Raw genomic sequence first — 15,019 nt, 5'->3', positions numbered from 1 at the left:
GTATATATTGCACAATTCATAGCTGTATGGAGAAAACCAGACGTAGATGGTAAAATGTATCGGTGTATTGGAAGAAACTCCGGCAATGTCCGGCGAGGAACGGCGGACGGCGTGGCAGCGGACACGGGGAGACAGAGTTGATTGGAACTCGCGGGGAAGTTGGCTTCGGGTGGTAGGAGCAACAGGGCGTCGGGTCGTTTAGAGCATGGCGGCGTGTTCGCGTGGTCGACGACAGGGAGGCCGGCGACGTGAGGGCGGCGGCGTCGTGAGAGGGCGGCGGCGTGTCGCAGCTCCGGCGTATCGGCAGTTCCCCCGTCCGCGTGAGCACGAAGAGGACGGTTTGGAGGAGTCAATGAAAACTTGATCAGCGGGATTGTTTTTGTTTGGTTAGCGGGATTGTTTTCTTTGATTAGCGGGAATGTTGCTTGATTTATGGGATTTTCTTTGATTAGCGGGAATGTTGCTTGATTTATGGGATTGCTTTAGCGTCCGGGCTGACAATGTGTTTTAGAGAACAATCGTTGTCCGTTGGATGCGATATTGACGGTGTAAATCATTTGGATCACCCCACTCTGGGTCTTTTAATAGTAGTAGTGATGTTCGCAGTCTTTTACATCCTTCAAAACATGATGCTTGGTAGGTAGATTGTGGTACACATAGTCATAAGGATCATTATTCTGTTTTCTCGGAGGAACATCACTTGTGACTTGGTATGAATCGAACACGTCGCCTACACAAAATATGATAATTACGAATAAAATAGTAGTGGAATTAATTATATTTTTGAATTAAATAATAAAACATGGTATAGTTGGTGGGAGAAAGGTACCTAGACCATTAAAAATCCTGCATTCATCATCATCATCATTCTCATGCATTGCTTCTTCCTCTTGTTTAGTGTCCAAATTATCTATGAAAAAACATGTTTAAATCATATTTATTCTAAAAAGAAGGCTGCATGAAAATGCTCCATAATTATGCAATTTTACCTTCGAAAACAACACCTTGTTCAGTAGGCTCAAAAATTCCTGCAAGGTCAGAGTCTTCGTCACTGTTTGTTCCCCCTGAAAGATGCACAGAATAAGTAAAAAATATGGTAATTAACAGGTCAATAGTACACCATGTTTTATTGACAGAATACCTGTTGGGCGATTGTTTGAGGGTTGTGGGCGTATGATAGGTGTGCATGGGAATGAGATTGTGGCAGGTTCAATGTCTTTGTGTTTAGATGGAGTGCTGGTTGTCCGAATGGATTTTTTATACTCACGGTTCTTGTGCAATCGTGAGTCCCTCTGTCCACTTGGCATTAATGAGTACCGTTCCCTGTTCCGCTGTCGTGTCTCTTCTGAAGAATCACGCTGCCGTTTCCTTTCATTATAAGCACTCTTCGATAGGTAGCTCTCCTCGCTATGAAATCCGGAAGATGTAGACACATTGTGCAGTTCTTCGATTGATCTCAAATCTCGCATGTAAGTATCATTTCTATGTAGCCAATCATTTTCGTCATCATCAAGCATAGATGAATTGTTGCATGGACTGTGAAGATTGTTGGTCATGGCGGAATGCGCAGATCCAATCTCCCCAGTACATACCCCTGCAGACGAACAACGAACAAATAAGCCATAATAATCCCATTATTAGAAATTGTTGCTAAATCAGGTTTATGTACCTTTAGCATGTGTGTTGGTTATGTTGCTCAATGGGGTACGCTGTAAGGCAGCCGACCCCGTGTGAGACGACCGTAGACAGTTAACACCAGGTGCGGGTTACGGCCTTCTTTTTCTGGCGGGCTAAATGTTGCCTTCGTATGTACTCCGCTTTCTTATCGTCGGGTAATTGAGCATACCAGCTATGACCACTCTGTTGTGTTTGCACTCCAGGGTTTGTTGTTACATCTGTTCCCGAGGCACACTCATCAGACCGCGAAAACATGGAGTAGATTAAGAGTGATAATTATGAGTAATTGTGCACAGTGATGCGCCAATAATGTTCTTACCAGCTATTTGGGCCAGTGAACCTGATTCCCCAAAGTTTGTTTGTGCTATCAATTTTTCCTGCATCTGACCTGCGAATGAACCTTTCAGACAAAATAACTGCAGGTGCTATCAAAATGTTTGATGTATGAACTAAACATTAGACACTGGCGCTTAGTACCTCCCGCAGGTGTTCTGTATGTTTGCGTGACTCCTGATTGTCCAATGAATCGGTGTATCACAAATCATGTTCTCGTCATTATCGGGGCTAGTTGACTGCTTTTTAAGTTCTCGTGCTTGTCGTCTCGCGCTTGGCAATTTCATCTTTATTCTTTGCATAATACTCTTTATTACGTTGCCTCTTCAGCTCTTTAGGATCTGCATATATGGTACAACTTAATCACCTCAATTTAGCAACACCGCATTGAACACATTGACAGTTAATCACCTTGGTTTTGCATGTTTGCAATGTCCTGAAATGAGGCGCCGTCGCAGGTTCAGAATACACTGTTGGACGCAAAATAGGAGCAGTCACATGAAAGCAATCGGTAAGCTCGGAAGACATATACTATTTTGCAAGTTTTGAGGCAATAGCTATTTCACAGCAATGACTTGAACCACTCCAATATATAGAGCTTGTGACAACAATGACTTCAGGAAGCACTACAAAACATTAAGAGCTTCGTGACAGCAAAGATTAAATGAATCTGGTTGTTGTATATATTGCACAATTCATAGCTGTATGGAGAAAACCAGACGTAGATGGTAAAATGTATCGGTGTATTGGAAGAAACCTGGCAATGTCCGGCGAGGAACGGCGGACGGCGTGGCAGCGGACACAGGGGAGACAGGTTGATTGGAACTCTGCGGGGGAAGTTGGCTTCGGGTGGCAGGAGCAACAGGGCGTCAGGTCGTTTAGAGCATGGCGGCGTGTTCGCGTGGTCGACGACAGGGAGGCCGGCGACGTGAGGGCGGCGGCGTCGTGAGAGGGCGGCGGCGTGTCGCAGTTCCGGCGTATCGGCAGTTCCCCCGTCCGCGTGAGCACGAAGAGGACGGTTTGGAGGAGTCAATGAAAACTTGATCAGCGGGATTGTTTTTGTTTGGTTAGCGGGATTGTTTTCTTTGATTAGCGGGAATGTTGCTTGATTTATGGGATTTTCTTTGATTAGCGGGAATGTTGCTTGATTTATGGGATTGCTTTAGCGTCCGGGCTGACAATGTGTTTTAGAGAACAATCGTTGTCCGTTGGATGCGATATTGACGGTGTAAATCATTTGGATCACCCCACTCTGGGTCTTTTAATAGTAGTAGTGATTTATCCAGCTCATGGAGAATATTGCCGAATTTCCGTTTGTTCCATCCTTGAAGTCTTGTCATGACAGTACCAAGCTTCTTCATGATACCCTTCATGTCTCTTTGCTCTTCCTCACCGCTCCATACTTGTTCAATCAGCTCCAGAAGTTCTCCTGCCCGTTCCCACAAGATCTCATATTGCCTATTTGGCCTTCGTCTTGGGAGTTGTTGTTCTTGCTTCATATTAACTGGAACAATCACATGGTCAGAGCATGGTGGATTAACATCATAATCTGCATATAAATTCCTCCAAGCAAAGTCTGCAACTGCCGTGTCTAATCTTACTTTCACATTACTATTTCATTGTCGTTTATTGTTATAAGTGAATGGCACCCCTTTAAAGCCCAGGTCTACCAAACCACAAACTTGTAGAGTATGTCGGAACGCAGCCATCTGGTTTTCAGGTCTCGACGTATGGGAGAAATGTTCATATTTCCACAGGGCTTCGTTAAAATCACCTACCACAAGCCATGGTAAGTATGACATACCTCGTAGGCCCTGCAGTTGGGACCAAAACCGATGTCGATTTTCTACACGAGGCTCACCATATACACAAGTGAGTCTCCACAAAGGCTCATCCGGTGACAAACGGATACCCGCATCAATAAAGTTTTTATTCAGATCTTTAACCTTGACGTACAGATTTTCATGCCAAAAGAGAGCAAGCCCTCCACTCATACCTTCACTACTAACTCCAGCAAAACCTCCAAGGCCTAAACGACTCCTAAGACTACGAACATTATTTTTATTTTGTCTAATCTCACACAAAATAAATTAAACTAGGACGGCTAGATTGGGAGAGTGCCACCAACTCGTGAATTGTCGAGGTTCCCCCGCTCCTGGACAATTCCAAACTATGAAACTCATTGCAGACCACACATTTGGTCTCACCACACATTTTGGTGTATAGATACATTCAAATTTAGATAAATCTTCATCATTTTTTATGTACGAAGGGAGTACAAAATTGACCTCAAAACCATGCATTAAGGTTCTTTGAAGTCATCATCTGTAACTGTAACTTCGATTTGAAATTCAGCTTTATACCAATAGGCGAGCATAAATATCGCAGAAGATTAAATGCGTACAAAACTGAGCTCAAAGATTTTAAAAGAGCCGCGTGAATCATCCACTCCGATCGGTGAGAATGCAAGGTCATTCAGCACGATGTTGCCGGGAACACACCCCTCCCATAGAACGAGGTGACGATTGAAACAAAAGAAAATGTGGCCAAAATCCACCTCACACTATCATCGTTGCCTAGATATGATGAATGCTCGCACGATGATCGGTATTGTCTAGTGTTGTTGATCCACGGGAAAAAAACACCACATGTTTACGGGTATGTGACCGAAGTCGTGTGACTTTATTTCTGTATGACACGACATGCACTCAGAACACATGAACATGCCATAGCAATACGGATGTTAAATATCGATGTTGAGGGCTTTACTGAAAGGTATCTTGGACCCCACAACGGTTGGTGGCGTGGCGAGTGACTTGTTCGAGTTTACTTCTGACAACATGGCTGGGCGGAAAAGCTTATGTCCTTTGCTGGCAAGGAAACCATGATCAAATCAGTTCTCCAAGCAAAAGCGACCTATTGCATGAGATGTTTTAATTTATTTAACGGAACCCGCAACAAGAAGACGTCTATTATGGTGGTGGTTTCCTCAACAAGAAGTTCATGCACCGGCTAGCGAGGAACAAGATCGTAGTTCCAAAGGGGCAAAGCAGAATGGGCTGCAGAGACATGGCCACTTTTAACATCACGCTCCTTGGTAAACCGGGTTGGAGATTACTCACATCTTCCTATTCTCTCTATACTCGAGTTTTCAGGGTACACTACTGCCGTAATAAAGGGTTTATGGAGGCAATGATGCCCAAAACGGCACCTCAGACTTGGCAAGAGGAATCATCAATAGGGTAGGCACCGAAGATAGTATTTCCGTTTGGAAGGACAACTCGATCCCGAGCTCCAGTACGCAAGGGCTTTTTGTTTGGCCATCTAATGCAATGGCAGATAGGGTGATCGAGCTGATCAACGAAGATATCTATCGGCGGGATATGCAGAAGTTAACAAAAAAGTAAGTTCTGTCAACTGCATATAGAGTGTTTCATGCAAATTCCTCTTAGCAGCAGAGCCCTTCTCGATCTGGCTGGAGTGTTGAGTTCCGGAAGGCGCCGCCGGCGAATGTAACAGTGCTTTTTTTTTGCCTAGAGTTTGCTGAATCGGTAGTATTCGGTCGTGCACACGGATGTTTTTATTCCGACCGTTTGGTTTTGGAAGGAGTGGCACGAAGCTCTGTTCTGTGTTGGCATCAAGAGACATATTGGTCCATGATGCAATCAGAAGAAGGGAATAACATGAAGGCCGGATTGGAGGACTAGCTAAGGGAGGTTCAAGTCTCCACGTTGTTGAGGGACTTGCTTGGTTTTTCGGGCTCCGCATCAGTGGTATGAAAGTGGGGGCGGCAGCACAGGTGAAATTCAGAGTCCTACCTTTCAGGGTGAAAACCCAAGGTCTGGCCTTAAATGGTTGTGCCTGGCAATGACCTTATTGGAGGCATTGTTTTGAGAGCGGTGACTATCTTCATGGTGAAAACCTTAGATCTTTGGTCGGGCGATGATGGCGCTGGTGCGCCGTTCTCTTCTTAGAGACATCGTTTTTGGAGAGTCCGTATTTCAGGTGTTGTCTTGGTGGTGGTTGTATTGATGTTGCTAGACCTGAGATGCTTTAGCGGGATTTTTGTTTCTTAGTTTCCTTTTCTATTTTTTTGGCTGTGTGCATCCGCACTACCATTAGGGTGTTGTGTTGTTGCATTGTTGCAGAGGCTATGTGTAATTGGTATCTTTTGATATTAATACATTCCCTTTATCGAAAAAAGTAGAGTAGCATGGGACTGGGATGCTTGGGCGCATGACAATTCTGACATGTACATGGTCAGCCTACCATATGCTTGTTTCGCAGGTTGGAGATTGGAGAGGAACAAAGTAGGACGACTATTTATTCCTCCCGAAGCCAAGAGGATATGTGGAAGTGAGTGTGGAGCGTGAAGATAGTACCAAAGGTGTCCGCATTTTGGTGGCGGGTTATGCGAGGCATTGTGCCGGACTACTCAACCCCCACACAGAGGCATGCTAGAGAATATAACGCATGTTCGTCTGCATATCCACTTCAAAAACATAGCTCCATGCATTAGCAAAATGCTCTCATGAAGTTTTGTTCCGGACAACATCGAGGTATATTATCAAGATTAAGTTACCAAAATTGCACCCCGACACTTGGGCTACAGATATTAACTATGAACCGTGGTGTTCAAAAGAGGAACGAGCCAAGCTGATCAAGGATTTGATCCTAGTGTGGTAGTAAGACGCATGACACAATGCTGGAACTTGAGCTAGCATCGAAGAATCTTGCCTCTAAGGGGCTCGGCCGAAATGCACCTATTATGGACCAAGCAATGATATCATTAAACGTGATGTGGATGGTGCCATTAGCGTCAATGAGATGGTGGCTTGGAGCGGAGGCATGTTAAGAGATGAATCAGGTGGCTTCAGAGGAGCATGGTGCAAGGCATACTCCGAGATTGTAGATCCTCTCATTTTGGAAGCACTAGACTGCGTGATGTTGTGGTCTTCGCCCAAGTTCAAAACTCTAGTGGAATCACTATTGGGACTGACTGTTCCGAGCTAGTGATTACTTGGGAAGCTAGGAGCCCGAATGTTCAAAATATGATCGTTATCGTTCAGCTATTTCTGCAGTTTTCAGGTTGGGCGGCAGTACTGCATGTGGCAGAGGTAGTACTACTTATCCTTTGTTGCAACCTTCGTGAGCGGCAATACCGGTCACACTACCGGTCCAGTACCGTGTAAGCACTTTGCGCTCTCTGTATTTCCTGCGGTGCTAGGCCGGTAGCCTGGTAGTACCGCTTATTGCAAATTTACTTGCAATAGCTGATACTCGCTATGTAGTACCGCTCCATTCTCTTCTTGTTGTGAACCATCGTTTTTTAGTTCAGTTTCAACAGGCTAAGGGGGGCTAAGGGGTAGTATCGCTTGTAGGAGCAGTACTACCACCACAGAGGTAGTACCTATTATAGGAGCGGTACTACCGCTTGTGTCACACAGTCAACAGTAACATTTAGAAAATGAGTATAAAAGGGGGTCTTCTTCCTCAATGGTTTTTTTACTTTGCACAACTCTTCTCCCCTTTGTTCTTCACCATTTTTTACCTCTCGTGAGCTTGCTATCTATCAATCCCTCCATGATTCTTGCACCTATTTTAGGGACAATAGAGAGGGGATCTAGATCTATAATCCCACAAATCAAAATACCCACTAGTAGGGAAATGGTCATTTGTGGCGCATCTAAATCACTATTATGTGGCACATGAGGGTGCGCCACAGGATTCACCGACAAAAGTTTGAATTATGTGGCGCACGGGACCCATGCGCCACAGAAAAGTGACATTCTGTGGCGCACCAGCAAGGTATGCCACAGAAAACTTTCTATGGTGCACCCAGCGGTGGTGCGCCACAGAATTTGTTTTTTGAATTTCAAAAAAAAATGGCGGCCAAATCTAGATCTGGGGCCGCCATATTTTTTTAAAATTTGCTGATGTTTGCTAGAGGTGGGTTGGTGGGTGGGGTGGGTTGAGGTGGGTGGAGGAAGAGGAGGAGGAGCCGGCCGGAGGTGGAGGAGGAGGAGGCCGGTCGGAGATGGGTGGAGGAGGAGGCCGGCCGGAGGTGGGTAGTGGAGGAGGAGGAGGTCGCCGGGTGGAGGAGAGGAGGTCGCCGGGTGGAGGAGAGGAGGGAGGAGGAGAAGTGGAGGAGAGGAGGAGAAGTGTAGAAATGGAGGAGAGGAGGAGAAGTGGAGGTGAAGGGAAAGTGGAAGTGGAGGAGAAGGTGAGGAGGAGAATGTGAGGAGGAGAAGTGGAGGAGAGGACGAGGAGGCGCCACCAAAATTCAAATTTCAGCACTAGAATTCTGTGGCGCTTGTGCACTTGGTGCGCCACAGAATTTCTTTTTTAATTTTTTAAATTTTGCAGGAACAAATCTTGACTTTGCCGTAACTTTTTACTCTTTTGAAATTTGACGATTCTAAAAATTTGCTAACTAGGTTAACCCGGATGAATTCGGATGTAGAATTTTCTCCCGGTCATTTTGATATATTGTGTGTTTTTTTTCGAGTTCGTATGCAACCAGAAATCCAGTTTGATGATTTTGCAATACAATTTTGCAAAAAAGTCAAAATTCATGTTTGTTAATTCTCATTAAAACTAGATGACGTAATACATGGGCACCTCGAAGAATTTTATTTTTTAAAATTTCTATCTATTTCTTATGTATTTACAAAGCTAAAAAAAGACGATCCAGAGGGGGGTGGAGTTGCGTGGAGGACAGAATGTCTTATTTCTGTGGCACATTTGGCCCAGTGTGCCACAAAATGTGTTATTTATATGACACATTTTGTCCAGTGCGTCACAAACTGTTTTATTTCTGTGGTGCACCAAGCAAGATGCGCCACATAAAGGCTAAATTCTGTGGTCCATGTGATTATGTGCACCACAGAAATAACGAAACCAATTATTGGGCCTAGTCGGGGTGGGGCCCACCTTGTTTCTGTGGCGTATGTGTGTGTGGTGCACCACAGAAATACACTATTTTAGTGGCGCACCTGGTCTAATGCGTAAAAAATTAATTTCTGTGGCGCGTGCAAAAGAGGTGTGCCACATAATGGTCTTCCACCTATAGCTAGTTTCCTACTAGTGACCCTCTTTGTGAGGGAATCCATAGATCTAGATCGTGGAGAAATTTATTGTTCTTCTATTTTTTTCTCCCTCTCTTATTCCCCCAATTGCTTTGTTGGAATTTAAGAGTATATGATTTAAGCATCTTTGTGGTGTTTTCTGTAATTGCATGTGGTACATCGGTTTGAGTTTTCCAAGGTGATACGTGGAGGTGGAAGTTCGCGAGTATATTTCTTCGGGAGCTTGTTCCTCTTGGGTATTTGGACCCTGGACAGTTTTGTGATCTTAGTGGTGTACTTGGAGCATCCAATTAGGTTGTGGAGATTCCTCAAACGTGAGACATTTGTAGCGATTTCTTGGGAGCCTCAGTTGAGTTGTGGAGATAAAACATGTCAGAGGTAGAGGGAGGCGTGGAGGGAGGCGTTAGAGTGTCAACTTGGAGAAAATAACATGTTCATATGGATAATTTCAGATGGCAGAGTTGCCTTGTTGCCATGGCATTACTGCCACATATAAGTGTGGCAAAGTTATTGATGATTTTATTGACAAGTGCTGCTCCATTGAAGAATTCAAGAAAATATATGAACATTGCTTAGAACTAGTTTAGGGGGAGGAGAAGTCTCCTATTTTGCAGATTCCAAAGCCACAAGTGCCAGGTTATGTTCGGATGGCTTGTAGACCTAAGAAAAATAACCGAAAGATGGAAGAGGGTGAATCACCCAAAGAAAAGAAATTGAGCAAGCATGGAATGAAAATAAAGTGTGGCCTTTGTAACCTGCGTCATAATTGATAGTAATAGTAACAACGGTCAATAATCATCATCATCATCATCATCTTGTTGGCTAGTGGTTGTGTATCTCTGGAAAAATGTAATTCCAGTACGTGCTTATTGGTTGTTTGTTTTTTAAACTATGGAAGAACTCCAGACAGTGAGATTTATTACTTGGCTTCCTTTTTTTGTTTTATCTTTTACTACATTATTTCATTTTGAGCAAGCTGAAGCACTCAAAATGCATGCCCGTAATCATCAAGAAATGAGCTCAACTCAGCAGATTTCTGCAAAAATTAGTTTTGAAAATATGCAACATCTAGATTAGGTAGGCAGCGCCGCGCCGCTGAGCCGCCGCGGTAAGGAGCCCGCCAGTCCTATACACTGACTCGTTCGGTGCCTACCACTACCAGGCGCACACCCCTGGTCAGGTATTGGGCCATGCCCATTTTGCATTTTTTTGTTTTCTATTTTTCTTTCCTTCTGTTTGTTTTTCAGTTTTCTTTTTTGTTTCATTTTTGTTCAAATTCGGAAAATTATTCAAATTTTAAATCGTTCAATTTAAAAAATTGAAAATTGGTCATATTCGGAAATTGTTTAAATGAAAAAAATTATTCAAATTTGAAACTTGTCCAAATTTTAAAAAATATTCATATTCGAAAAATGTTTCAAATTCTGCGGTGTGCAGCATGTATGGAACAAAATCCTGCTCCGATCCGGAGTACTCGCGCCGAAACTGGAGCCCGCTCGTCGGCGTAGTGGCCCATCCCAATACGACAGCACTCCATTATCCACGTAGCCGCCTTCCTCTCGCGCGGTGGCCGCTATCTTGGGCCTTTGGGCGAGGAGGATTTCTTCTCGCGCTTCGTCCCCAAGAGCCGACCAACCCGCCGCCGCACTGCCGCAGTGCTCTTCCGCCCATGCGATCTTCAGCGCTGGCCCCCGACGCGCCCTCGGTACGGCTCTCTTGACTTTCTTGCTGCATCGCCCATCTGTGAGGTTGGTGGTCTGCCTGAATTTCATTCCATGGTTTTGGGTAACAGTTTGTTTCCTGAGAAACCTCCACTGATTTTCAAGGACACCTACCTTGCAAACGCCAGAATAGCCATGCCTTGATTTTCAAAGGACACCTTACGAACTTTTCCTTTGCGTGTATAACAAGGCCGTCTGAAATTTTGTTTCACTTAAATCGAAACCAACACACGTTAGTACAAAATTTCTGTTTAGTTCTCCGATTGGCTGAAACAGGCCTCGTTAATTGATTCATCTAATGACGCCACATCTTGGGATATTGCTCCCTTTTATTATATGCCGAAGCACGTGAGTAACAGAGAATAAAACACACAGATACAGTCAAACAGAAAAAAGGAACTCCACACATGTGCAGGCTAGAAAACGATTGGCCGAATCTAGACCTGCTAATCCTATGCATTAGTGGTCAGCTCAAACAGACAAAGTGACAACGATGGGGGTTCCGTGATCGATTTTGTTACCCGGAAATATCAACGCTTTTTTGCTTACTTAATCTGTAGTGCGGACGATAGAGGAAATGACATTATTGTCTTGATTGATAGAGCTCGTCTTGCTAACTGCTCCGTCCACTTTTGTTCGTCAGATAGTGTATTATGTTAGAAACTCACGTGTGTTGAACTTGGCAGCCAAGGTGCCTCTTTTTCCTCCTAGTTTCCTTAGTGAATGTATGTACTCTCAGTTGCCGTCCTATAATAATACTGATGCAGCTGATCGATCAGTACGTTCTTCCACAAACATGATAAATACACCCGCACTTCGCCTACCATTTTCAGAATACAAGTGAGAGGTTTCAAGCAGGGTACCAAGCAACATGGATGAGCCCCTTGTTGGGAGCAACATCGAGAAGACAGCAGGGCCAAAAGAGAGCCTTGTGGTCACTGAGATCAAGAAGCAGCTGTACCTTGCCGGGCCTCTCATCGCCGGATGCCTCCTACAGAACGTCGTCCAGATGATATCAGTCATGTTTGTCGGTCATCTCGGTGAGCTCGCTCTCTCGAGTGCCTCCATCGCCACCTCCTTTGCTGGTGTCACTGGCTTCAGCTTGTTGGTATATATTATGTGTATTCCATCTCTTACATACTGTATGTTGGACCTCCTGAGGAATTAGCACAACTTGAATGCTTTTTCTTGTATCTGTTCATAATCATTTCAGGCTGGCATGGCAAGCAGTTTGGACACACTCTGTGGGCAAGCCTTCGGGGCAAAACAGTACCATCTTCTCGGCATCTACAAGCAGAGGGCTGTCCTTGTGCTTACTATGGTGAGCGCTGTGGTCGCGATAATCTGGTCGTACACCGGGCAGATACTTCTGCTCGTCGGCCAGGACCCGGAGATTGCTATGGGGGCAGGGAGCTACATCCGGTGGTTGATTCCAGCTCTATTTGTTTACGGACTTCTGCAGTGCCATGTCCGGTTCCTGCAGACGCAAAACATAGTTCTCCCGGTGATGATGAGCTCAGGTGTCACAGCGCTGAACCATGTCCTTGTGTGCTGGTTGTTGGTGTACAAGCTTGGGATGGGCAATAAGGGTGCTGCCTTGGCCAATGCCATCTCTTACCTGGCCAATGTGTCCATCTTGGCTATCTATATCAGGGTCTCTCCAACCTGTAAGAACACCTGGATAGGGGTCTCAAAGGAGGCGTTCCGTGACCTTTTTAGCTTCATGAGGCTTGCCGTTCCATCTGCTCTTATGGTTTGGTAAGTTTAATATTGTGCCTCTCATTCTCAAGTGTAGGTAGATACTTTCGTGCTTCATCTTCACTAAAGCCTAATCCTACATGTACACAGCTTGGAGTGGTGGTCATTTGAGCTCCTGGTACTTCTCTCTGGACTTCTCCCGAATCCTAAGCTCGAAGCGTCAGTATTGTCCATCTGGTGAGTTCCATTTTCCTGGGGCATGTCACATTCTGTTTCCTTTTCCTGATACTAAATGTCAAAAGTTTTGCAGCCTAAACACCAGTTCGTTAATATTCATGATCCCTTTCGGGCTTGGGGCAGCCATAAGGTAACACTGAACAACTTGAACTTATAAACTTGTGTCATGCCTATATTTAAAATTTTATCATATTGTTACTGTGGTAATGAAATCCTTCATCTTGTCGTTGCAGCACCCGTGTTTCAAACGAGCTTGGTGCTGGGCGGCCTCAAGCTGCCCGTCTGGCTACTCGTGTGACCATGGCTATGGGTCTTGTGACGGGTGTATCATTAGGACTTCTTATGATTTTGGTGCGCAATGTATGGGGGTACTCTTACAGCAATGAGAAGGAAGTTGTGGAATACATTTCCAGAATGATGCCAATTCTGGGCATTGCATTTGTTTTCGATGATCTGCAATGTGTCCTTTCAGGTAAATATTGATGATACTCCACTTGGAAACTATTTTCGCCTGTACATATGTTATTGTGTCATAATTCTTGCTAGAAAAATGTCTTCTCTTTGCTTTTTTTTATTGCTACTGTGTATGCTTGCATATGATGATTAATGAACCATATGTGTGATTACAACAAAATACTGTTCTCAAGGTACTGACTGCAATGAGGTATGCTTGATATTCCAGGTGTTGTTAGGGGTTGTGGTTTGCAAAAGATTGGTGCTTGTGTCAATCTCAGTGCATATTACCTTGTCGGTGTTCCAGCAGCATTATGCTTTGCCTTTTTCTACCATTTTGGCGGAATGGTATTAAACCTCACCACCCTTATCGCATACAAAGGTTTTAATTTCACTTACATTTCTGATTCGGAGAAACATCTAACAAACTGCGTCTGAACTTCAGGGACTTTGGTTCGGAATAATGTGTGGACTCGTCGTGCAGATGCTGCTGCTACTGTCCATCAGCATGTACACCGACTGGGAGAAAGAAGTATGCAGATCAAGCAAAACTCCTGTCACACATCGCATACTCATTGTTTTGTTGGTTTCTCAATATCTTGAATTCTCAACATGTGGCCTATAATCCTTTATTGTGCTTCTGCAGGCTTCGAAGGCAAAGGACAGAGTTTTCAGTTCTTCCCTTCCTATAGACATGGCCACATGAACATGCGAGATGCATCTTTGACAGAACACGGTGCAAGGAAAGATATGGAACTCACGAAGAATTTGTCGCGGAGAAAACTGCTTCGTCTCAATGCCACGAGCATGTCACTTCCTTCAGAGACAGCCGAAGAATGATCTGATTTTGTGATTTTTTTGTCGATGGCGTGGGATAAGATATTTTGAAAGCAAAGGCATGGCGCTTGATATTACAAGGCCATAAGGGAATAAAGTGTTTTGTTGAGTAGAGGAAAACGTAGTATGGACATGACATTTCTTTTGAGAATTTAGTAGACTATTTTATTGATTACAAAATCAGACTTTTCTTCTCGGTTGCTGACCTTGATAAGACTTGAAAACTAAATTGTAAGGACTGTGGTGTTGGGCCTAAACTAGATCTACCGTCCCTGATATGAACTGAGAGAGAGGAAGAAAGTAACATATGAACCGAGGAAGAGAGTAAGGAGGGGTGACTGAAAAGAATAGAACAATGATTTGTCACAGAGTTTGTACCAAGTACTGGAGGCTCCCAACGATGCTCTCGTACTCGGTCGCATCAGTCGTGGGTGTCGTGTTGTGCTTGGACAGCTTGAAGCGCGGTTCCATTGGCACATGGTAGGGGTTGGACCCGACCATCCCCGCCTTCTCCAACAACTTCAAGGCATAGGCCAACTCTGGGATATTGATCCCGCTCGACCCTTGTCGCATCTCGATGCCAATGTAGTAACTCAACAGTCCGAGGTCGAACATGTGGAACATGCCTTTATCTCTAGCTTCAACTTGTCGATGTCGCTGGAGCCGGAGCAGGTGATCACTAAGTCGTCAACATAAACTCTAACTAAGAATCGAGTCGTTGTCGTGCCTTGCGCGTACATGCCGTTCTCCGACTCGCATTGCATGAAGTAGAACTTGATGATGGATGCGTCGATCGATCTTGATGTTCCATTCCCTTGACGTCTGCTTGAGACCGTAGAGCGCCTTGTCGAGTCAGACCACCAAGTGCTCCTTCCCGCTGCAGCGAAGCTGGGTGGCTGTTGCACATACACCTCTTCCTCCAAATCGCCGTTGAAGAAAGCAGACTTCACGTCCATGTGGTGGATTCCCTACCTA

The 15,019-nt window shown here is 44.7% G+C and overlaps 1 protein-coding gene across 2 annotated transcripts; it reads left to right on the top strand.

Annotated features, from left to right (window-relative positions):
• Positions 1-10,731: 10,731 nt before the first annotated feature.
• On the top strand, positions 10,732-14,238 carry LOC124676566 (protein DETOXIFICATION 16-like). Of its 2 annotated transcripts, none has more exons than XM_047212609.1 (9): positions 10,732-10,803; positions 11,653-11,927; positions 12,033-12,577; positions 12,668-12,754; positions 12,828-12,884; positions 12,988-13,226; positions 13,437-13,555; positions 13,653-13,739; positions 13,854-14,238. In XM_047212609.1, exons 2-9 carry the CDS (start codon positions 11,691-11,693, stop codon positions 13,911-13,913), a joined length of 1,431 nt encoding a protein of 476 aa, XP_047068565.1. In that variant the 5' UTR covers positions 10,732-10,803; positions 11,653-11,690; the 3' UTR covers positions 13,914-14,238. The 2 variants fall into 2 exon arrangements, with proteins under 2 accessions (XP_047068565.1, XP_047068564.1); XM_047212608.1 differs by lacking the exon at positions 10,732-10,803 and adding an exon at positions 10,826-11,510.
• Positions 14,239-15,019: the final 781 nt, after the last annotated feature.

The sequence above is a fragment of the Lolium rigidum genome, chromosome 7, assembly GCF_022539505.1.
Source record: "Lolium rigidum isolate FL_2022 chromosome 7, APGP_CSIRO_Lrig_0.1, whole genome shotgun sequence".
Taxonomy (NCBI): domain Eukaryota; kingdom Viridiplantae; phylum Streptophyta; class Magnoliopsida; order Poales; family Poaceae; genus Lolium; species Lolium rigidum.
Note: the sequence above shows the minus strand (reverse complement) of the source record. Positions and strands in the feature narration are given on the sequence as shown.